This window comes from Vicia villosa, linkage group LG5 (genome assembly GCF_029867415.1).
Source record: "Vicia villosa cultivar HV-30 ecotype Madison, WI linkage group LG5, Vvil1.0, whole genome shotgun sequence".
Taxonomy (NCBI): domain Eukaryota; kingdom Viridiplantae; phylum Streptophyta; class Magnoliopsida; order Fabales; family Fabaceae; genus Vicia; species Vicia villosa.
In genome coordinates, this window is record NC_081184.1 from 123,282,462 (window position 1) to 123,306,935 (window position 24,474).

General features: G+C 34.5%; 2 protein-coding genes and 1 non-coding gene across 3 annotated transcripts; 2 read left to right on the forward strand and 1 right to left on the reverse strand.

Annotated features, from left to right (window-relative positions):
* Positions 1 to 8,300: 8,300 nt before the first annotated feature.
* On the forward strand, positions 8,301 to 17,142 carry LOC131602313 (callose synthase 12-like). Its single transcript, XM_058874394.1, has 3 exons — positions 8,301 to 13,812; positions 14,567 to 14,623; positions 16,860 to 17,142. The coding sequence occupies exon 1, from the start codon at positions 8,506 to 8,508 to the stop codon at positions 13,798 to 13,800; it is 5,295 nt and encodes a 1,764-aa protein (XP_058730377.1). The 5' UTR covers positions 8,301 to 8,505; the 3' UTR covers positions 13,801 to 13,812; positions 14,567 to 14,623; positions 16,860 to 17,142.
* On the forward strand, positions 11,450 to 11,528 carry LOC131608446 (small nucleolar RNA J33). The gene has a single exon (XR_009285706.1). It is a non-coding gene; the product is annotated as a small nucleolar RNA J33 (small nucleolar RNA).
* Positions 17,143 to 18,225: 1,083 nt separating the features above from the next.
* LOC131602314 (mannan endo-1,4-beta-mannosidase 2-like) lies at positions 18,226 to 21,417 on the reverse strand. The gene is made up of 5 exons (XM_058874395.1): positions 20,726 to 21,417; positions 20,171 to 20,368; positions 19,882 to 20,004; positions 19,362 to 19,576; positions 18,226 to 18,927 (listed from the first exon to the last, which is right to left on the reverse strand). Exons 1-5 carry the CDS (start codon positions 21,080 to 21,082, stop codon positions 18,531 to 18,533), a joined length of 1,290 nt encoding a protein of 429 aa, XP_058730378.1. The 5' UTR covers positions 21,083 to 21,417; the 3' UTR covers positions 18,226 to 18,530.
* Between the last annotated feature and the right edge of the window lie 3,057 nt (positions 21,418 to 24,474).

Here is a 24,474-nt window from a genome sequence, read left to right on the forward strand (position 1 = left end):
TTACCCACCCTTATAATATTAGTGATATAATCAACAGAAAGATCAGATCTTTAACAAATTTAACATATCATAAGCTTACAACCTTACGCTTATTATATAAAATCACTGTAAGCGGTAAGCCTGACCACGCATAAAACTATAAAGTACATGAATTCAAAGATAATACAAAGCTATATAGAAATTTAAAGAGATGGATATAGAAATGTGCAGGGGTATTTATATTAGTTCAACGTCTTTGTCATCGCTTGCGCCTAATCAATTCTCTAATGCCGAATCATTGAAAATTCGTTAGTGTTCCACTATATATGGTAATTTTACAATGTGCCTTTTAATACATTCAGATAATCTCAAATAATGCTAAAAACTTAAATCAATAGATAAGCAGTTTCAATATGAATCTTCTTCTGACCTATACAACTTACGAGGTTGAATTCCATAAGGTCTTCACTTGACCTTGAATCTGTTCATCTTCCCATATCCAAATATTGCTACAAAGCCTCCGTTTGTAGTAGTACTCACTTAACCTAGTAGGAAGTCCCTTGTTCAAGCATTTGATCTCATTGAAGGAACCAAAAATGTCTATTTCGTCTAAAACAACCTTCACTTGCTCATACCGAAGTTTTCCTTGAAGAAGAAACCCTTATTTTCCCTTTGTTGGACAACTTTGGTGAAACTAAGTAAGTGTCTCTGTAGAATAGAGTTGGGAGTTGTCCAATCATTCTTAGTTAGAACAATCATTCAAACAAGTCTCCATCAGATCCGAGTAAAGGTTGCTACAGAATTAAAGCATGTAGCAGGATTATTGTGTCTAGCAAGTTTGTTGGATCAAGAACATTGAAGATCTTGAGTATTAGCAGCCGAGTAATATGTATCAACAGAAGGGACTATAATTTTATATGTGTTGGCTAAAGCATTGAGTTGTTAGTGTTCAAGTTGATGATAATCAGTTGTACCAAAATACTTGTATTATTAACTTTGAAAATAGTAGAAGACATTACTATTTTCAATGGTGAAAACCATTTAAGAGTGGGGTAGGCAATAGCGAGGACGAATTTTGAACCCCTATATATCCAGTGTACATTTTTCTTTCTCGATCTCTTTTAATCTTTTTCATATTATCATGCGTGTTAGATATCATTCATCTTTAGATTGTCACCTCTAATTAGATCTTGCTTATAATGTTTTATCATGTAGTTTAGGTATGTGATACATCTAATTCATTGAACATTTTTTTAATTCAATTGAGATTGTGCTATCCCTAAATTATTGGATTTAAATTGCTTAATAAAGTAACTTCGTTTACCTTGGTTGTTTTGAATATTGATTGAATCATTCTTCTTGTGAAGACAATGAGATATATTTTTTTGATACATCCACTGCATTTTGCTTCCGCACTTTAAACTCTGATTTTGCAAAAGAAAATATTTTTGAAAATGTTATAAGTGTAAAAACAAGATTTGGTTATGCATTTAGCCTTTAGTTTTGATGATAACAATACATTGTTTCTTAGACAACAATTTTGTACCCTAATGGTTTATGTATAGTGTGTATCTTTTGCTTACAGGTTCTGACTCGGGTAGAATGGCGTGTGACGTCGTCAGTTTTTGGAATCAACACGCTTTGACTCTGAAGAGTTAACAAAGAATGGTCAAGATCTAAAATGCTCTTTGGCAATGCTTATGATAGAATGCTCATCAAATGGCATCTGACTCTGACTCTGATAAAGGGCTTCTTAAGATTCTCAAGCTCTGACGTTTAGCACAAGTTTTGAAGACCAAAATCTAACTATTCTGAAGACAAGGTTCTGGAGAACAAGTTCTGAAGACTCTAAAAACAAGGTTCTGAAGACTCTATTCATGCTTTTGATTCTTCTAAACATGCTTCATCAACATGCATTCTGAAGCCTTTGAAGATTAGAAGATAAGTTCAAAAAAGTTTTACGTTAGTGAATAGTACACGGTACAAATCAAATATTCCTTCCACTACGCTGATTTTGTGGTGCAAGGACTGTACTATGGTATGATCTTGTATACCATTCTCACTGACCGTTATGCAAGAATACAACTAAGAAATATGCAATTCCATCTTCACCTTTCAAAAGATCTTTTCATGCCTATATAAAAAAGACTTGGAAGAATGGAAAACAAGACTCTTGGAACAAGAACTTTTGAATACGCTAAAACTCTGTTTGATTGAGAAGATGAAAAGCAAGGAACTTTTGCTCATATCTTCCTATTAACACTATTATGTTATTTCATTGTGTTTCATTTTGTGTTATCTGTTTATCAAGAAGCATCTTTGTAAACACACCTTTGTATTTCAACTTGTGAGTTGACATTGTTCATTGAGAGACCAGAATATAGTAAAAAGTCTCAAGAATACATTGATAATAGGTCTTTGTGTGTAATCAATTTGGTTATAGTGTATTAAGTCCTTATGAGAAGGAACTTTTTATATATAGAATATGGTTGTCGATGAATTCATCTCTTAGAGGTCTTTCATTTTTAGATTATTCTTCCTGGTTTAATCTTGAGAAATGACTTGAAATTGTGTTATCACATCCATTATCATCTCTTATTTATAATTCAAACTCTTGCAAGACCAATATCCATCTTAGTATCATTGGCTCCAATTCATGTTTAGAAAATATACACCTTAAAGCATATTGATCAGTGTGAACAATCACTTTTGATCCTAATAAAGAAGATCTAAATTTATCGAAAGAGTAAATTATAACTAAGAGTTCTTTTATCGTGGCGGCATAGTTAAATTGCTCAGAGTTTAAAAATGACTCACATAATATATCACATGTGATAATTTATCTTTACTTTGGTCTCGTAATGCCCCTACTTGCATCACACATAATTTCAAAAAGTAAATACCAATCAAGGACAATCACTATTGGGGAAGACACTAATTTATCTTTTAAAATGTCCAATGCTTTTCTACAATCCTTAAAATTTTTGAAAGGCATGTCTTTCACATGTAAATTCATAAGAAGTTTGGAAATTTTAGAAAACTCTGTCATAAACCTCCTATAAAATCATGCATGTCATATAAAACTTCTAATATCTTTTTCATTAACGAGAGAGAAACTTTTTCTATCACTTTAATTTTTGTTTGGTCAACCTCAACCCATGGATGGGAGATTTTGTGACCTAAAATGGTTTTTTCTCTCCCCATAAAATGACATTTCTCTAGTTAAGGATCAAATTAGATTTTTGACTCTTTTTTTAAAATAAAAGCTAAATTAAGTAGGAAATTATTAAAAAGTATAGCTAAAGGCAGAAAAATCATCCATGAATACTTTAATACTTTTTTGAAGCATATTGAAGAATATGGACGTCACGCAGCTTTGAAGTGTTACATAATCCAAACGATATCTGTTTGTAGGTGAATATTCCAAAGGGGCAGGTGAGTGCCGTTTTCTCTTGATTTTCTAAGGCTATTGCTATCTGATTGTACAAAAAGTATTCATCTAAGAAGCAATAGTAGGCATGTCCGACTAATCTTTCTAACATCTCGCCGATGAATGGTAGAGGATAGTGATCCTTCCTATGGGCGTGTTGAGCCTTCAATTATCGATACAAACTATCCAATAAAAACTAATGAGAGTTATAATTAATTCATTTTTCTCGTTTATAATCACAAATGTTCCTCCTTTCTTTGACACAACATGCTCATGACTTACCCACAGGCTATCAGAGATGTGATAAATTATGCTTATAATAAGAAACTTTACCACTTCTTTCCCAATAAGTTTGAGTTTTCATTGAGATTGTATCATCGACTCATGTCCATCCTCTATGACGATCTTCTGCATATCAGATGTTTGATTGATTCCTTTTAATCTTCAATAGATCACCCCTATAGAACCACAATATTGCTTTAAAACCCCGAGTAACGTCTATTCTTCACTTGTCTCCAACCTTGTGCTAATGATTGTGGGACATTCATTATCTTCAGCTAGAATCACACACTTCAAACATGACGACGACTGTTTAAACTATACTCTTTTGTTGATTCTTTTACCTCTTCCTTTAACAGACCCGCTCTCAAGTCTTCCCACCATGAATGTGTGTAGCTATTTTAGGAAGGTATGGCTCCCATAATTGCTAAAGCTTCAAATTATCTTTGGCTTCATCTTTTCTCTATTATCTAGGATGCCAAAATAATGACTCTTGTTACCAATCGTTAGTTGGTCCAGTGGTGATTGGCGCTGGACTTGGTAGGGAGAACCACGGTTCGATCCCCTGCAACTGCGATCGGGAGGGGGATGGAACCACTTGATGCCAGAACTCGCCCCCGAACCGGACTAAACCGGTGGTATAAAGCCAAAAAAAAAAATAATAATGAATCTTGTTGGAACTTTGTCTTTTTATTGTTTCTTCAAAGGCTGAATTAAGGATATCAACAATGTGATATGCTTCATTATCTTTTTTGTATTTTATTGTATCGAGTACATTCAATTTTACTTCTTCATCGTACACTTTAAAAGTTAGTGCATCACCATTTATATCGACTATGCATCTTCCTTTCAATAAGAATATTCACCCAATGATTAGATATATTTCTTCCTCTTCAGTCATCTCTATGGTAACAAAATCCACTTGAAAGAAATTTTTTCTATTTTAACCATAATGCCCTCCAATATCCCATATGAATGCTTAATGGAGTGATATGAAAATTATAGGGCCAATATGGTATCTTGAACTGCTTTAATGCCAAACTCTATATAGATAGATAATGACATCTGATTAATAATAACTCTCAAATAAATCAAAGCTTTATTGAAACTTTTGTACTAAATAATATATGGAATGGTGAAAGATCCAATGTCTCTCCTTTTGATAGGAATTTTCATTCCTTATAATATCACACTACACTTATCGATTAAAATCACTAGCTCATCTACCAAGGTCCTTTTTTTATAGATTATATCTTTCATGAACTTTGCGTAGATGGACATTTGCTCTAGTTCTTTTGAGTGTATTTGGATGAGGTAATTAGAAATTATTAAAGAAATTAACATTTTTAAAAAATTCAAATGATTCAATTGAAATTAGTTTATTTTATTTTATTTTGTTTAGATAGAGAATTGAAATAATTCATTGTTACATTTGGGTCATTTTCATAAATTCTAACTTTTTTAACTCAAATTTAAAAATTGAAAAATGGGGACCAATTTGTAATATTTAAAAATTTTAAGGGACTAAATTCTAAAATTTTAAAATTATTAAGACCAATTTGTAATTTTTTGAAAATTTTGGGGGGTTAATTTTTAAAATTTGAATAATATGGAGACCAACTTGCAAATGTTAAAACAATAATAATCACCAATTTGACATTCACATTCTATAGAGTATGAGAAGAATTTAAAATTATTTGATTTTAGGTATCATTCCAAAATTATTAAATTGAACATGGAAAAAATACTACTTAAATTTCTATCATTTTAACAATTCTTTCAATTTTTTATTCAAGCAATGAATTTTGTTCAAATCATTTTAAATTTCCTCAAAGCATTACATTCACTCATTAAAATGCTTCATCCAAACACACTCTTAAATAATAAGACATTGATTTAAATCTTTTTAAGGATCTCAATAAATTTCTTAGTTTTTCTTTTCTTATTTTGGACTCTTTTCTTCATTCCTTGAGGATAAGGAATTCTTATTTTACTTTCAGGTAACATTTTCTTTTGTTGTATAACATGCTCTTTTTGATTATTTTTTCTTGAGTAGCTGTCTTGTTTTCCAAAACTTCTAGATCAACTTTAATCAAGTCCTATTCGCTTTCCTTTGTACTTTATAGTAGTTTATTAACCTTATGCCTTTTGGTGTTGACAACACTGACATTATTATGATATTTAGGATTAGTAACAAGTATGCTTGGAAGATTTTCTTTAATTTGTTGTGATAATTGATGGGCTATATGACCAACATGTATATCTAGATTCTTTATAGTTGATGGTCATTTCTTGTTTCTTCTTTAAAATTTAGCACTCCGAAAAATCATATTTTTAATAGCTACTTTTCAATCTGCTTTTTTTAGTTGAGTTGGCATATGATTTTGTTGATAGTGTTGTTGACCTCCTTGGTATCCACCTGTATTGTCTTTGAGGTCCTTTTTATTAGGTTTTCCATGAGAATTCAAATGATTTTTCCATCCAAGACTATACGTGTTCAAGTAGAGATTGTCCCATTGATATTTATTTTGATTGTTGAGAAAAAAATCCTTGCTTCCATCTGGTTGTCATTAGAAGGAAGAGCTTCTCAATGCATAAAAAATGAGATCGTCCACATAATTCACACCGACATTAGTATTCAGATGTATTTGAGCAAATTGAGACTTTCCTAAAGTCAATATTTTCAATCTTTTATCCACTTCAAGTACTACTTCTTTCTTAAACCTTTTGTTGTTATCTCCTAGATTCAGATAAATTACTCCTTATTTAGCATTGAAACATATATCATACAACTTTATGCCCATTTGATGCAATGACTTCAATGATCTTGGTGATTCTAGTGATTGTTGCAAAGTTTGATGAGCCACCGACTATTATATCTAATAACTATCTCGTCTTAAGTGTGAGAGCTTTGCAAAATATTTGTATCTGGTTTGTTGAATCAATGTTGTGTTCTATTAGGCGAGCAACTAAAGTCTTCTTAAATCTTTTATATGCCTCACCCAATAATTTTCCGTCTGATTGTCTAAAAATAGTAATCTCATACCTCTTTCTAACGAATAAAAATGCTAGAATATTACTCATTCAAGAAAGTATTCTCCAAATCGGCCAATGTAATTATAATCCCTTCAAAAAGCTGAATAAACCATTCTTGTAACGATTCAACATTTTCGGTTAATGTAAATCAAACAAATACAATTATAAAATAAGAAAAATAGTATATTTGTAAGATGCAAGTATGAGTGTGGAAATATGCCAGACTAAGAATAGGGGCCTACAACCTTGCCTACATAGGCTCATGCTAGATCAGGCTTTAATTTTAAATCGAAAAGGCTTAGGCTTTTCTTTAAGCCTATTTAATTTAAAAGCCAGGCCACATGCCATAAAAAAGTCTTTTAAGCCGATCAGACCGACCTATTTAAATAAATACAAATAACTTTATTATTATTATATTGTATTTATAGTTTGAATTAAAATACAAAAACAAAGTTTAGTTATCTTGAAAATCTTAGGATAATAAGTTGAAAAAACTTTATAAAATATCAAAAGTTATTTTCATAAGTTCTCTAAAACAAATAGTATCACAAAATTTATGCTAATAGGTAAATTTGAATAAGTCAATGCAAATAAGAATTTAGGCTCGTTGATCTATGAATTTGTTAGTCTATTTAAACTTTCGTTGAATTTTTTATTTATTAATGTTTAAATAAAATAGGCTTTTATGTAGACTAATATACCACCAGACTTTTGAAAAGGCAATACTCAAGTCTAAAAATAAGCTTGTGATAGGCTGCTGGTAGGGGTGGTAAAATGGGCCGTGGTCCGCCGGGCTGACTCGTGCACTCGCCAAAAAAATGGTGGATTGGTTTGGGATTTTGAGACCGCCGTCCACCAAAGCCTGCCGCCTGCCAAAGCTCGTTCCGCTAAAACCCGCCGTCCGCCAAAGTCTGTCTCGCCTATTCGTTCAGCCCGTCCGACCTTAAACCCGTCGTTTTTTAGTTAATTATAGTAATTCTAATTTTTGATGGTTTTATTTTATACAAACATTTTTTTTGTAAAATTTGTTGAAAAGATGTTTTATAAAAAATAAACAAATAATTTAATTGAAAGGTCAAAAAACTATTAATCTATTAAAAAAAAAAACGGGCAAGTCCCTCACCCGCCACCTTGGCGGAACGGACATGATTTTTATATCCACTTCCATTTGCCAGGTTTGTTCGCCCCACTAATTTTTTGGAGGACTTAGAGCGGGGTGGAGCGAACGACCTGTTTTACCACTTCTAATCGCAAATCAGACTTAGACTTTAAATTTTTTAAGAGATTAGACTGAAACTTGTCAAACCCTATCCAGGTTATTTGGATGCAAGGCATATTTAAGCCATTTTTTTTAACAAGTGAACATTCTTCTTTTTTGTTTATGTTTTGTTACACCAAGTGATTCTTCTCTACTCTGGTAATAAAATAGTAAAATACTACCAAACACGATCTACCAATTGACTTTACCGAAATTTGAAAAAGCGACGAAAAACAAGACACTACTGTACAAAGAAAAAAAAGAAAAGCGTGGTAAAGAAACACGAACAGATCTTGCTTTACCATATTCAATACTAATCGCTTTTTAAGGCAATCAATAAATTACAATTATAATTATTACAAAATAGAAAAAATAATCCTCCGCTGAACGCGCCAACGCGCTCTTTCTTCTTCCCCTTTACGTTAGCCACCATCCCTAAATTCTCTCTCTGTAACTGCCACTAGTCTCAATTTTTCAACTTAACACTACAACAACACCGTTTTAGGGTTCCGATTCCGATGCAATGAGTCTCCGCCACCGTCATTCACCACAAGCCTCAACTCCTCCTCACGAGGAAGAGCCCTACAACATCATCCCCGTCCATAACCTCCTCGCTGACCATCCTTCACTACGATTCCCCGAGGTTCGCGCCGCCGCCGCTGCACTTCGCTCAGTAGGTAACCTCCGGCGTCCTCCGTTTGGTCAATGGCGGCCACACATGGACTTGCTCGACTGGTTGGCTCTCTTCTTCGGGTTCCAGAAGGATAACGTCCGTAATCAGCGTGAGCATCTGGTTCTCCACCTCGCTAATGCTCAGATGCGACTCACTCCGCCGCCGGATAACATCGATACACTCGACGCTACTGTCCTCCGTCGTTTTCGTAAAAAGCTTCTCAAGAATTACGGCTCGTGGTGCTCTTACCTTGGTAAGAAGTCCAACCTATGGATCTACGATAACCGTCGCTCCGGAGAGCCTGACCTCCGAAGAGAGCTTCTCTATGTGTCTTTGTACCTCCTCATCTGGGGAGAATCTGCAAATCTGAGGTTTGTCCCGGAATGTATCTGTTACATCTTCCACAACATGGCGAACGAGCTGAATAGAATATTGGAGGATTACATTGACGACAACACGGGACAGCCAGTGATGCCTTCAATTTCCGGTGAGAACGCGTTTCTGACCTATGTTGTGAAGCCTATTTATGAGACTATTAAGAGTGAGGTTGAGAATAGTAAAAATGGAACTGCTCCTCATAATAAATGGAGGAATTATGATGATATCAATGAGTATTTTTGGAGTAGGAGGTGTTTTGAGAAGCTTAAATGGCCTCCTGATGTTGGGAGCAATTTTTTTGTGACTGTTGGTAAAGGGAAGCATGTGGGTAAAACTGGGTTTGTGGAGCAGAGGTCGTTTTGGAATCTGTTTAGGAGTTTCGATAGGCTTTGGATCATGTTGATATTGTTTCTTCAGGCTGCTATAATTGTTGCTTGGGAGGAGAAGACTTATCCTTGGCAGGCTTTGGGGGACCGTACGGTGCAAGTTAAGGTTTTGACCATTTTCTTCACTTGGAGTGGTTTGAGATTTTTGAAGTCTCTGCTTGATGTAGGGATGCAGTTTAGGTTGGTATCCAGGGAGACGAAGATGCTTGGAGTGAGGATGATGCTGAAATGTATTGTTGCTGCTGTGTGGATTCTTGTGTTTGGAGTGTTTTATGGGAGGATTTGGAAGCAGAGAAATCATGATTTAAGGTGGACGAAGGCGGCTAATGACCGGGTGCTGAATTTTCTGGAGGCCGTGTTTGTCTTCATTCTTCCAGAGCTTCTGGCCATAGCCCTCTTTATACTTCCTTGGATTAGGAATTTTGTGGAGAACACGAATTGGAGGATCTTTTACGTGTTATCGTGGTGGTTTCAGAGCAGAAGCTTTGTTGGCCGTGGTTTGAGAGAAGGCCTTTTTGATAACATTAAGTATTCGCTGTTCTGGATTTTGGTGCTGGCCACAAAGTTTTGTTTCAGTTACTTTTTGCAGGTTAAACCCATGATTGCTCCAACAAAAGCAATGTTAGACCTTAAGAATGTTGAGTATGAATGGTTTGAATTTTTCCACAGCAACGGATTTTCTGCTGGAATATTATGGGTTCCAGTTGTTTTGATTTATCTAATGGATATACAGATTTGGTATTCAATATATTCGTCTTTTGTTGGGGCGGCTGTAGGGTTGTTTGCACACCTGGGCGAGATTCGAAATATGCAGCAGCTAAAATTGAGGTTCCAGTTTTTTGCCAGTGCAATTCAGTTTAATCTCATGCCTGAGGAGCAGCTGCTGAATGCAAGAGGAACGTTGAAGAGCAAGTTTAAAGATGCCATCCACAGGTTGAAGCTCAGGTATGGGTTTGGTCGGCCGTATAGGAAGCTCGAGTCTAACCAGGTTGAGGCCAACAAGTTTGCTTTGATTTGGAACGAAATAATTTTGTCTTTTAGAGAGGAGGATATTATCTCTGACAAAGAGGTTGAGCTGCTGGAGCTGCCACAGAACTCTTGGAATGTTCGGGTTATCCGCTGGCCATGTTTTCTTCTCTGCAACGAGTTACTGCTAGCACTCAGTCAGGCGAGAGAACTAGTTAATGATACTGATAAGCGGCTTCGTAAGAAGATATGCAACAGTGAGTACAGACGCTGTGCTGTTATTGAAGCATATGACAGTGTCAAGCACTTGCTTCTTGAGATTATTAAACCAAATAGTGAAGAGCATTCTATTGTGACTGTTCTGTTTCAGGAAATTGATCACTCTCTTGAGATTGAGAAATTCACTAAAACATTTAAAACAACTGCGCTGCCCCAGCTTCACAGCAAGTTGATAAAACTTGTTGAGTTATTGAACAAGACTGTCAAAGATTCTAACCAAGTGGTGAATACCCTTCAGGCCCTTTATGAGATTGCTATCAGAGACCTTTTCAAGGATAGGAGGAATCCTAAGCAGCTAGAGGATGATGGCTTGGCTCCACGTAATCCTTCTTCAGGTCTACCTTTTCAGAATGCTGTTCAGTTGCCTGACACTAGCAATGAGAACTTCTACCGCCAGGTTCGGCGCTTGCACACAATTCTTACGTCCAGAGATTCAATGCAAAACATCCCAATAAATCTAGAGGCAAGGCGGAGGATTGCCTTTTTCAGCAACTCACTTTTTATGAATATGCCCCATGCTCCCCAAGTTGAGAAAATGTTGGCTTTCAGTGTTCTAACACCTTATTACAGTGAAGACGTATCATACAGCAAAGAACAACTCAGAACTGAAAATGAAGATGGGGTTTCAACCCTGTACTATTTGCAAACTATTTATGATGACGAGTGGAAGAATTTTGTGGAGAGGATGCGTCGGGAGGGGATGATAAAAGACAGTGATATTTGGACCGATAAACTTAGAGATTTGAGGATGTGGGCTTCCTACAGAGGCCAAACACTATCGCGTACGGTTAGAGGAATGATGTACTACTACCGGGCCCTCAAAATGTTGACATTTCTGGATTCTGCATCAGAAATGGATATTCGAGAGGGCGCACGCGAGCTTGTTTCAGTGAGGCAAGATAATTTGGACAGTTTCAACTCTGAACGGTCACCTTACTCTAAGAGTTTAAGCAGAGCAAGCAGTTCAGTGAGTTTGTTATTCAAAGGCCACGAGTATGGGACTGCTATAATGAAATTCACGTATGTGGTTGCTTGCCAGATATATGGAACTCAGAAGGCAAAGAAAGATCCTCATGCTGAAGAAATTTTGTATCTAATGAAAAACAACGAGGCCCTTCGAGTTGCATACGTTGATGAAAAACCTACTGGACGGGACGAGATGGACTATTTCTCCGTTCTTGTGAAGTATGATCAACAGTTAGAGAAGGAGGTGGAAATTTACAGAGTGAAATTGCCAGGTCCGTTGAAGCTCGGGGAAGGAAAACCCGAAAATCAAAACCATGCAATCATCTTCACTCGCGGAGATGCCGTGCAGACTATTGACATGAATCAGGACAACTACTTTGAGGAGGCACTTAAAATGAGGAATCTCCTGGAAGAGTACAGGCATTACTACGGCATCAGGAAACCAACTATCTTGGGAGTCAGGGAGCACATTTTTACTGGCTCTGTGTCCTCTCTTGCCTGGTTCATGTCAGCTCAGGAGACAAGTTTTGTCACCTTAGGACAGAGGGTTTTGGCAAATCCTTTGAAAGTTAGAATGCATTACGGTCATCCAGATGTGTTTGACAGGTTTTGGTTTTTAACTCGAGGTGGTCTCAGTAAAGCTTCCAGAGTGATCAACATCAGTGAGGATATTTTTGCTGGGTTCAATTGTACTCTTCGTGGAGGTAATGTCACTCACCATGAATACATTCAGGTTGGAAAGGGAAGGGATGTTGGTCTGAATCAAGTATCAATGTTTGAAGCCAAGGTTGCCAGTGGAAATGGCGAACAGATTCTCAGTAGAGATGTGTACAGATTGGGTCATAGGCTGGATTTTTTCCGGATGCTGTCATTCTTTTACACTACTGTGGGGTTCTTCTTCAACACAATGATGGTGGTTCTGACAGTATATGCTTTTTTATGGGGTCGACTATATCTTGCCCTCAGTGGTGTTGAGAAATCAATGGAAAGTAACAGCAATAACAACAAAGCACTCGGTACCATCTTAAATCAGCAGTTCATCATCCAACTTGGACTTTTCACAGCCCTTCCAATGATTATAGAGAATTCCCTTGAGCATGGGTTCCTTCAAGCTCTCTGGGACTTCCTGACAATGCAGCTCCAGCTTTCATCAGTTTTCTACACCTTCTCCATGGGCACTCGCAGTCATTTTTTTGGCCGGACTATTCTACACGGTGGAGCAAAATATCGAGCCACTGGCCGTGGTTTTGTTGTAGAGCATAAGTCTTTTGCTGAAATTTATAGACTCTTTTCCCGTAGCCATTTTGTGAAAGCAATTGAATTAGGGTTAATACTTGTAATTTATGCAACACACAGCCCTGTAGCATCTGACACATTTGTTTATATAGCCCTGACCATTACTAGTTGGTTCTTAGTTGCATCATGGGTGCTGGCACCGTTTATGTTCAATCCTTCTGGCTTTGATTGGTTAAAAACTGTTTATGACTTTGATGACTTTATGAACTGGGTTTGGTACAATGGAAGTGTGTTTGCTAAAGCTGAACAGAGCTGGGAAAGGTGGTGGTATGAAGAGCATGATCATCTAAAGGTCACCGGCAATTGGGGAAAGGTTTTTGAAATAATCTTAGACCTCCGGTTCTTCTTTTTCCAGTATGGAATTGTCTACCAGCTTGGCATCTCTGCTGGAAATCATAGTGTTGCTGTTTACGCGCTGTCATGGATCTATGTTGTTGTTGTATCTGGGATTTACGTTGTGGTAGTGTATGCACGGAACAAATATTCGGCGAAAGAGCATATCTATTACCGGCTTGTCCAGTTCCTTGTCATAATTCTTGCAATACTTGTGGTAGTTGCTTTGCTGGAATTCACAGAATTCAATTTTGTGGATATTTTTACTAGCCTGTTGGCATTCCTTCCCACGGGATGGGGCCTGATATTGATTGCCCAAGTTTTCAGATCACAGTTGCAATCTTATATCATTTGGAGTGGTGTTGTTGCGGTGGCTCGTCTGTATGATATATTGTTTGGAGTCATTGTTATGGCCCCTGTGGCATTACTGTCATGGTTGCCTGGGTTTCAAAATATGCAAACTAGAATTCTTTTCAATGAAGCATTCAGCCGGGGTCTCCGCATATCCCAGATTGTCACTGGGAAAAAGCCTCAAAGTTGACTATGACGCAAGGTAATTTCTGTCCATTTTTTAAGTTTGTTTTCATGTTTAGACCACTTTTTTGGCTTAATTGTTCTTGTTTTTCAAAGAGGTAGACACTGTTTGAAAGACAAGTTAATAAGTCAATCCTACTACTGAGCTGATAAAATTGATTTTTTGCCCGTACATTGTGTGACTCCCCGGTTGTGTCTTCCCTTAATTTATTTTGATTAAATCTTTATCTCAAGTAATTTCTAGATATTTAAGATAGAATCAAAGACCTTTTATATTTTTCTTTTCGGTCAAGTTCCAACCGGCCTAAAAAAATTTATGCTACTTGTCATTGCTGGTGTTATACAATGCAAACTCTTTTATTAATTACAAATCAAGACTTGAGTGTGGGCGTGTTTGGTTCTGTTCATGCATTGGTTATTGTGTGATTTTGGTTGGCTCTGATCCTCTGTTCCACTCCAACTTGTTTTGTTCGCCTTAGATTAGCTTATTCCTGTGCTGGTTGCTGCATTGTAGCATCTATTTAATTCCGTTTTCCTTTGTTTGGCCTATTTCAACCTTTTCACATTCTCGATATGTTTGTTTTTTACGGTTGTTTGCGCCTCCTGAACTAAAATTGGTGGAACTGGAAGGTTTTATTTAATTATTTATTTGCTGTCTTAAGCTTCCAATTTGATTTTTATAATGAATTTGGAGAAGTACGTGCCTTACTGCCTTTTGTATAGAATGATTGCATCACAAGATGTCTTATTTTGTAGTGATGTTTTTCATGTAGGGTTGGGATCAATGGAGTGCCTTTTACATGGAGCTAGACTTGAGACATCTGTATATGGTAATGTTTCTTGTTTTTGTATACAAACACAATAACAAAAGTTACAAAAAAGCCTTTCCCGTTAATTTGATCTGTTACATGAAACAAATCATGTTAGTAACACCTAGAGGTGTCAATTTAGGGGGCCATAAAATTTGAGCCCTAGCCCACTTAATAAGAGGGCTTAAAAATATCTAAGAATAATGAGCCCCTAAACATATAGGCCCCAAAAATATAAGGCCCCAAAAATTTAGAAGGGGGCCTTGGGCCCTAAATAAAAAATTAATAATTAAAAAAAATAAACACACAAATCCAGTTTATGTTAATAGGTGATGTTTGAGATAAGGATTCTTCTACGACGGGGAGTGGCTGGTTTAGTTTATGTTGTGCAAAGACAAAATTAAAAGAATAGGGGCCTGTTTGAAACACTTCTATAAAACTGTTTTTTAGTTTTTGAAAATTAAAAATTTAAAAACTTGTTTGAATGTCATGTTTTCCAATTCTGTATTTAAAAACAGTTTTCAATTTCCCTGTTTTTAAAACTAAAAAACAAAAACAGCTTCTACATGTTTTCCATTTTAGTTTTTCCATTTCATATGATTGAAAACACGGGAAAACTAGTACTTGTAATATTAAACAACTATCTTTTTCTCAATCAAGGCACACTCACAAATAATATGCACACAATAATCATTTCTTTTATTTTTCTAAGTAGCAGATAACAAATAATGTGTTGATTTTTTTTTTATTGAACATTGTCTTCCATTCTGTTATTACAAATTCATATTGAGTGACTGAATTTAAAAATATTACTATTTTTATTGGATAAGATTTTTGTTTAATTTTTTCTATGAATAAAATTTATTTATTGAGTGATTGATTTTAATTTTCATTTATACTCATATGCACCTTTAAACTTAATTCTTAGTTATACTAAAATAGATTTCTTAAATCAAAGGACCAAACGATTTTTTTATTGTCTTTTTAAAAAATAAGTATTTGAAAATTAGACCAACAAACAATTTTTTGTTAATTTTTATATTTTTAACACAGTTTTTAAAAACTTAGTTTACCAAACAATTTTTTTATAATTCTCTTCTTAAAAACACTTTTACAAAATTGATTTATAAAACACATTTTAAAAATTGAAAAGGAAAAGTAATACAAAATGTCCTTTCCTTTTTTCTTTCTTACCATTCACTTAGTTCATGTTCCTACGAACACCACTAAGATGCATCCAATGGCTGGCACACATATTTAACTCGACCTAAACTGAATTATTTAAGATTAAACAACATTTTCTATATATAATATATATAATAGTTACAGAAAATAACAAAGCTTTATTTATACATTATCTGGTACTTTGAATTTAACACACAAACATAGGTTTCTCAATGAAAAATGAAGAAAATAGTAAAAAATTACTGCATAAGTGAATTTTTGAAACAGAATAAGGCCCTTTCAATAGGGCCCAAAAATAACACATTAACTAAGGGGCTTAATATTATAGGGCCTGCAAATTTTTTCATTAAGAAAGGGCTTAGTAACGTGGGGCTTTAGTGGGGCCAAAAAATTGGGGTTTTAAAAAATTGGGCTTATTTGACAGCTCTAGTAACACCACCACTAATCCCAATTCTTGATTGTTTTGGTTTATAGTCCTCGTTTAACTATATTGGACTATGTATTTAGTCCACCCTCATCATGGCCTCAATATTGGTCTACCCTCCTTTCTTGTTTTTCTATTATATGTATCTTATATTTGAGTGGGTATGAACCATGCTATCTTGTCAAAACCCGATGGCCACCACTTCAGCATATAAATGTTATGATCAACGTTCCCAATCTTGCGGGCACTTAAAAATTAAAACGAAGGCTTAAACTCGTCTAACATATAGTTATTGTAGTAATTTATATTCATAATCTTCTTGATAAAACTATGGCAAAGCCATAACATAACTATTGGGGGTGATGTCTCTTCTTGAAGTAACAATGGTCTTGGGTACCATTTATTTCCTTTGAAGCCCATAACATAACTATTGGTTTGATGTTCTCAGTGATCCTCTAATATACTAGTTATACCTGATTATTGGCTATCATTTGGCTATACACGGTGTATTCCTGTATTCAATCCGTTTTGTTGTTTCAAATTTGTTCGATTATATTTGTCATGACAGTGTTTCTTGTAGAGATAATTGTTCTTTATTGTTTGAATTTTCTGGCAGTTTTAGCTAATAGGCTCGTATTATGTTTGTAGGATTGACATTGGAATTATATGCAAGGAGGGGAGCTATATAACCTGCTTTGTGTTCCCCAATTTTCCTCTGGTTTTGGTTGTGATTATATTTTGTCTTTATTCTGTGGAGGAGATTACTATTTTCTGCTTTCCTTTGATGGCCTTTTGTAATTAGTCAATTAACATGTTTAAAATTGATTTTGGTAGCTGGTAGGTGATATTCTGATATGTGTGTTGCATCCCTGGCGGGAAACAGCAACTTATTCATAGAATGGTAGTAACATTATTCAGATTATTTTAATCATTTATCCATAGTTTGAGATTTTTTACCAAAAAAATGACAGACTCGAATGGTAGGTTTTATGGCAGTGTTGCTATTCTCTTGTTGGGGTCACGTTTCAGTAACTTTAAGGCGGCAAAGTTACCGTAACTTGCCTCTATCTCTCTCCTGTTTTCCCCTCTCTCTCATCTTATCTTCCATTTATTTTTTTATCATTTTTTAAATAAAAAACCAAAATTGTACTAAAGTCACGGTGACTTTACCCGCCACAAAGTCACCCAAGCTGTTTCCCTCTTGTTGATGGCTTGGTTAACTGAAACAAATTAAATTAGTTTAAAACATCACAATGACTTGTTTGAGGGAGTATAATATGGTCAAATTAAATAGGTATATATTTTCATGAAAGTTTATATAGACTCTGCATAACTTGCATTTTATTTTAAATACAATTATATGTCAAAATGACTTATTTTTAGTTTGAGGGATGGTAAATATATCAATGGTTGATAAAGTTAATTTGGTAAAATGATTATATTTTAAAATAAATTATAATAAAAAATACATCATACAGGTAAAAAGAAAAACAAGATATACATTACCAATTAAAGAATACATGTAGGTTTCATTTAGTTATAACTGAATAAATCATTTTTTAACAAACTCAATATGCTGAAGAAAATTGCTACCACATCACCCCATTAGTAGAGATTTAAACCTAAAGATTCGTTAAGACCAAATTATTTATAACCAATTAAATGCGTTGTTTTTTAGGGTTTTTTCTAGTGATTTTCCATGTTTGTATGTTCAATTTTCTGAGCTATTAAGGTCAATCGTTGGTTTGAAATTTCGTGCATACAAACACGCATATATAGTTGTACAATGCACGTCTATTATACTTTTTACCTAAAGTCTTGTACTTTCTACATAAATAAAAATATTCATTTCAATGAATGGAAAGCATTTAAACTTATTTAATAAATTTTAGAAATAACTCAAACATAAATATTTATAATAGACTCAAAATTCAAATTAAACTCAAAAGCAAGCTCATGAAGTGAGGGTTATCCACCACTTATAATCACCATCTCAACTATAACGAGAAATCTCCAACTGAAAAATAATGAAATGATTTTGATAATTCTCTCAATGTACAACCCAGTGAGGCAAATAGAATATAACAATCTCACATGTATAACTTCCAAAAACTTTTTCTTCTCATCTCAAAAGACTTTAATAAATTTTGTATATCAGGATTACAAACTTTAAAATAGATTATCTAATCTACGCCAAAACACTATATACCCCACTATGCCCCCAAATCCAGCACTTGGTTATGAAAATAAGACATATATTGCACAAAACCAACTATAAAAGAATTCATTTCCTTTAGATTTGTGATTTCCATAATTTCACTAACACACTCGTTTGAAACTCGGGTTCCGATGAGTCAATCCCTTGTTGACATGAGCTAATCTGCAAGAATGTTGAATAAATAGTGAATAGGTCGATGGCCTTTCCCACGGTACCATTCCGAAATCATCGATAAAATCTGACATTCCGCTGACTAAGAACTGCCAAACCAAAGCACCTGCTCCGGACTGGTTTTTCCTAGCAGATTTGTGGGATATGTCTAATATTGTTCTGTACATCCTTTCTCGGTCAGCCAGTGAAAAGTTCTTGATTGTGTCTGATAATCCGTATTCAGAGAACAAAACAGGTTTGTTTAATACAGTATCACCATCTTCAATGTGAGAAAGCATCCACTTGGTGAGGAATTTCATATAGACTTCAAAATCTTGCTTATGAAACCTAGACAATTTTTTTTGATAAAAGATGAATCAACAAAAAAGGTCAAATTACAAAATAAACAGCTATCTTAAATCATCATAAGAAAGTTTTAGAATTTGCGGTTTGAAATACAAATCAGAAGAAAGATCTTGAATGACATGGTTAAAAATTTCAAACATGAGAAGCATGAGAAACAAGAAAACCTTTCATTTTGCAGATGGAGTAATCTAGAACGTCTGAAGTACGTAGAAACAACCGACACTTAAGATTAAAGACGTGTATGGTGTTCAACACAGACACGATGATGGCACAAGTGGTTATATTTTAAAATTCCATTTTTTCAAATTATTACATGTGTCACTGTCGATGTGTCAGTTCCATGCTTCGTACCTTTTGTTACGAATATGAGAAAACGAAAAATAAGAACATAGAGAATTCAAACAATGCTTGCTTACCAATGGTCAGGATAGATATGGACAGAGGTGAAGTCAATATTTGAGGTTTGAGAGTTCCTAATAAAATCCGATCCAAGTATGGACGCCCATCCCTCCGGTGGGTTGACAGTCAACCTTTTCGGGTCATTAGGACCATAAAAACCTTCAAGCCCAATAGTAACCAGATGTTTCTTGTCGATCGATTTGACAAAAGTTGACATCTCCTCTATCCACTCCTGCAGTTCTATGGCAATTAAGTAAACTGAATACTCAAAGAAATCAAGGAAAGAATGGTCAAGCTTAACCTCGAAACCTTTGAAAAAAGGCACATCCGTGTCAGTGCCGCCGGACACCGACCCCGACACTTGTGATTACGCCTAATTTATTCCTTTTTTCAAATTATTACCGATGTCAATGTGTCGTGTCCGTACTTCATAGGTCAAGTATTCATTTCAACTTCCAATTAGTCATCGATAATGCTAGTGCACTTTTTTCTATAAATAAACTTTTGAAGGGGTGAAAGCATAGGCACAGAACTTACTTGGAGAGTGTCGCCGGAAGGATCAGTAAAACACCGCGGTTCATTAATCAGTTCCCAACCAAAAATGATAGGATCATGTCTATATTCAATTCCAGTAATAGTATTCTTTCTTGTAAGAATAGCCTGTATACAAGTTGAGAAGAAAAAGAAACAATTATTTCATCTCACGACCATACTCGAAAAGTAAAATGCCCAGCAAAACAGAAAACACAGAATCTACAAGATTGTAGAAAGGACCAACGTCAACGCTGTGACAAAATTCAAGGGGAAAAGCATGAACATAACGTACCTTGACATAAGTTTTGAAATAACTTTTTATTGATGGATCATAGAAGAACGAATCATTAGATGAACTTAACCCCACTCCATCTTGCCATGCCCATTGCACATATTGATCCTTCCCACCATATGCTTGCAAGTTATTTACTAAGCTGAGAAGTAGCCTAATTCGATGTCTCCTTGCTTCCGCAATGACATAGTCCAACGCCTGTCAAAAGGTTTTCATTCATCATACAATAATTCCAAACATAACAACTAACTTACTCCATGGACCCAAAACCGCACCAATTTTTTTCCTACATTTCTATCCAGCATGAGAAAGAAAGGAAGTAATCATAAACTTCTAAAGCATGTCAATCACAAACCTACTTCAATAAGAAGCTCAAAGGCCCCAAAATCAAACTAGCCAACATCATAGACAATTATCAAACTCTAAACTATGTCCACATTGAAATCAAACATAGAAAAACAAAAACAAATAATTAATGATAACACAAACCAAACCAAAAACAAAAAAATAATGATAACACATATGAAAACTAAAAAAAGCATAAGTTAAAAATACCCTGAAAGCTTCTTCATTAAAAACACCAGGTGAAGTCTGAAGGGCATTATAGTCACCATCATTAAAAGCCCAAGTTCTACAAACAGTTAAACCCATTTTAGCACCAGCTTTCAGCATTTCACTGACCCTAGGTCTTGTATAATAATCCACCGATTGAACCATAAACCAATAAGAGTTCCACCCATTAATGTAAAAAGCTTTCCCATCCAACACAAACTGAGAACCCTTTCTCTCCACAAAACTCAACTCAACATCTTCCTCAAAACCCATCTTTACATCCCCAAATGACATGTAAATCAAAAGCACAATCGATGCAAAACCAAATAATGGATAAAATAAACCATTTCCAGCCATCATTTACCTGAAAACCCTAATCACACAGTTTACAACAAAAACCACAGAAATTTAACAAATTTGAGAGATTCTCAGATACCCTTTTGGCTCCTTATTAAAGGGTGTACTTAGATTTAAGCTCCAGATGAAGATTTCTGAATCCACTATTTTCAGTACTGATGTGAATGTGAATGTGATATGATCAGAATGTATAGATCTCTCTATCTTTTAGAAGATTCTCAGTGAGATTAACTATGAGAAGTGATTAAAGAGTGCAATTTTGAACGAGTTTTTATACAGAAAAAAAAATGAAAACTATTGATGCTGAGAAATTATTTTTGTGTTGAAGAGGAAAATGATTAGTGTTGGTGAAGTGTTTGTATCAGATTATTAATATTAATTAATAATAATTATAATAATAATAATAATAATAATAATAATAATAATAATAATTAAAATTAATTATTATTATTATTATTTCTATGGAGTACTTGGATTTAGATCTGAGTGAGAAGTGAAAAACTTTTTGAGTTGTAATTGTTTAAGGAAATTTGAAAGACAATTTCAAGAAGTGTGGGCCATGTTGTTGTATAATATCAGTGTTTACCATGTTCTGCAAAATTATAAATAAAGTGTGTGTTGTAACACGAAAAAAAAATTTAAATAACAAGGTTTAAAAAAAAAATTACCAAAAAAACAAGTTTTTCAAAAAATTTACCAAAGTGTCTAGGTTTTGAAGACCCCCTGGAGTATGCGCCAAATGAATTGGCGCATTAGTATAAAAATTAGGAGTATGCGCCATATGGTTTGGCGCAAATGTGAAATTTTTTTTTTTTTTTTTTTTTTTTTACTTTTCAACATTTAAGCCAAATGGATTGGCTAACTCAAAAAATTTTATACTAATGCGCCAAATGGTTTGGCGCATACTCTAGGGGGTCCTGCAAAACCTAGATATTTTGGTAAATTTTATGAAAACCTTGTTTTTTATGTAATTTTTTTTATAAACATTGTTATTTAAATTTTTTCATCTTGTAACACTAGGTTCAGATTCTTTCTGTATAAAGTAATATAATATGCTATTAGACAAAAAACAAAAGGAAAAAAATATAATATGCTATTTATTTTATAAAAATATATATTGTTTATTTAGATCGACATTGTTTATTAGCATCTTACAGATGGGAAAGGTATTCATGCTAGACAAAATTGTACAACAACCATTTGCTTTTTGTGTTTTGTTTTTATTTTATTTGCCTACTGATATTAATACCATAATTAGTAGGGATGCGATTTGATTATGATTTTTATTATTATAAAAATGGACGTTTCAACGAAAGGATAATTGATGCATGATTTAGAGGATTTGTTTGTCATTTTATAATAGTAATAATAATAGGTCGTTGTTAGTTCAAATAAAAGTAATAGTTTGTTGTTTTTCTTTTTTTTCTTTCTATCACATAATTCATCGTATAAAAGTTATATATAGAAATTGAGACCACAAACATAGATTTTTCTAAACTTTTATTGACGATTAAAAGACAATTTTTTTAGGTTAAAAGAAATCAATTAATTGGACTTTTCGTAGTTTTTTTAGATTTTTTTTAATAATTACTTTTTATAAAAAAATTCTTTAAATAACCATTTTTTTATAGAAAATATATCAAACTAAACACATTTCAAACAAACAAATTTTGTCACATAGATGAGACGCCATTTTGTGTGGCCCATGCATGCATGCAAAATAAAGAAGAGGCGACACACTACATGACACATGCTCCCCTGTCATATCATGTAGTGTAACACATGCACTATAGGTTTAAAGAGGAGGCGTCATCCAGTACGGCTACTCAGTTGCTTTGCTTTTTTTCATAAATACGGTCATTCATCTCCACCATTTATCACACATCTTCTTATTTCGCTCTTAAATATGTATTTCAAAATATTTCCAATTATCAAAAGGAATGTTGATCTGATTTATTCGGCAACAAAACCTTTGATGAAAACCTGACTTTGAAACACGAAAACCTTCAAGCATTTTTTTAGGAGCTTGATCTCATAGTTAGACGAATACATTGTTGATGGTGAACAAATCATGAGAATTGATAGGCTTGTTACAGTGTCCAACCAAATTAGAGAAACTCGTTCCAGGAAACCTGTTAAAAGCGACAATGATATCCTTATGATGATGATGGACCAGCTGATATTGCTTTGATGGTTGTAATCTCATAGTTATGTTAATGTATTTAGTCGTTTTATTTATCTATTTTGTTGTTGTTTTATGCGTGGTTGTTTTTATTTTGTTGTACCCGAATGTTATCTTGAATAAGAAATAAAAATTGAATTTATATTGAAATTTCTTGGTTACAACAAATAAATTACATATCAAGATTGGCATATAAAAATTATGTTGCAGAGTTAGACCCAATATTCAGACACTTTTTTTGGTTGTGTCTGGGTTGACGACTTGTACTGTATAATCTTATCATTTTTTTGTCATATCCATTTCGGTTTGAATACGTGTGTTGTTTGGGCGACTCTTTTTCTTCCTTTGCATTTGCTCATTGTGCCAAACAATGTTCCCTTCATAAACAAGCCAATAATCCTTTTTTGCTACCACCGAGAAGGTATTGAAGCACACACTTAATTAATACGTTTTCGACTTTGTAAACGAGAGATATACGTTTTCTTGGGTCTAAGCGAGTATGTGAACATGCCACTATGACATGAGAGTAGGGCATACAAAAGGCTTGATACTTTCCGAAATCGCAACAATTTTTATCTAGTTCGACCGGATAATATCCCCTTGGCCTCCCCTCATTATGGTCCATTGTCTCCTATACACTGAACTAACCTTTAATACGGTCAAACACTGTAACACCATGTGTGTTAGCTTTGGCATTTTTCTCCTGAATAAATTTCATAGAGCTTTCACTAAGCAATTGCTCTGATTGTAACACGGACCTCCATTTTGAACCCTTGATATAGAACAGACCCCAACCTAAAATATGTTGCTCTCACCAATGTGGTTATCAGTAGGTTTTTGATGCCTTTGAAGATATAATTCATTAATTTCACTAGATTTGTGGTCACGTGGCCTCATTGTTGACCATTGTCAAATGCTCGGGTCCACTTCTCCACTAGAATGTTATTGATCCACCTTAACGCTTCCGCATTTGTTAGCCTTATCTCTTCGCGGTAGTGCTGGAATGATGGTTCTGTTAAGGCATACGCCACACTAAGAACTTTTTTCTGAAGCGTCTTGTCTTTGATCTCCCGCATGAAGTTTTGTTTGATATGTTTAATGCAATAAACATGCGTAGAAGGGGGATCTTGTCAACCATTATCAGGGTTATTGTAAGTACTCTTTAGGGTTTATTAGCTAGGAACTAGTTACAAATTAGCTACGGATTAGCTAC

Bases quoted from the DNA above. Each gene is read 5' to 3' on its own strand.
- LOC131602314 (XM_058874395.1), bottom strand. From the start codon at position 21,082: ATGATGGCTGGAAATGGTTTATTTTATCCATTATTTGGTTTTGCATCG. The intron at 20,005-20,170 runs GTACGTTATGTT...ACTTGTATACAG, and splicing joins ATTTCAAAACTTATGTCAAG to GCTATTCTTACAAGAAAGAA. The intron at 19,577-19,881 runs GTAAGTTCTGTG...ATAGAACTGCAG, and splicing joins CTTCCGGCGACACTCTCCAA to GAGTGGATAGAGGAGATGTC.
- LOC131602313 (XM_058874394.1), top strand. From the start codon at position 8,506: ATGAGTCTCCGCCACCGTCATTCACCACAAGCCTCAACTCCTCCTCAC.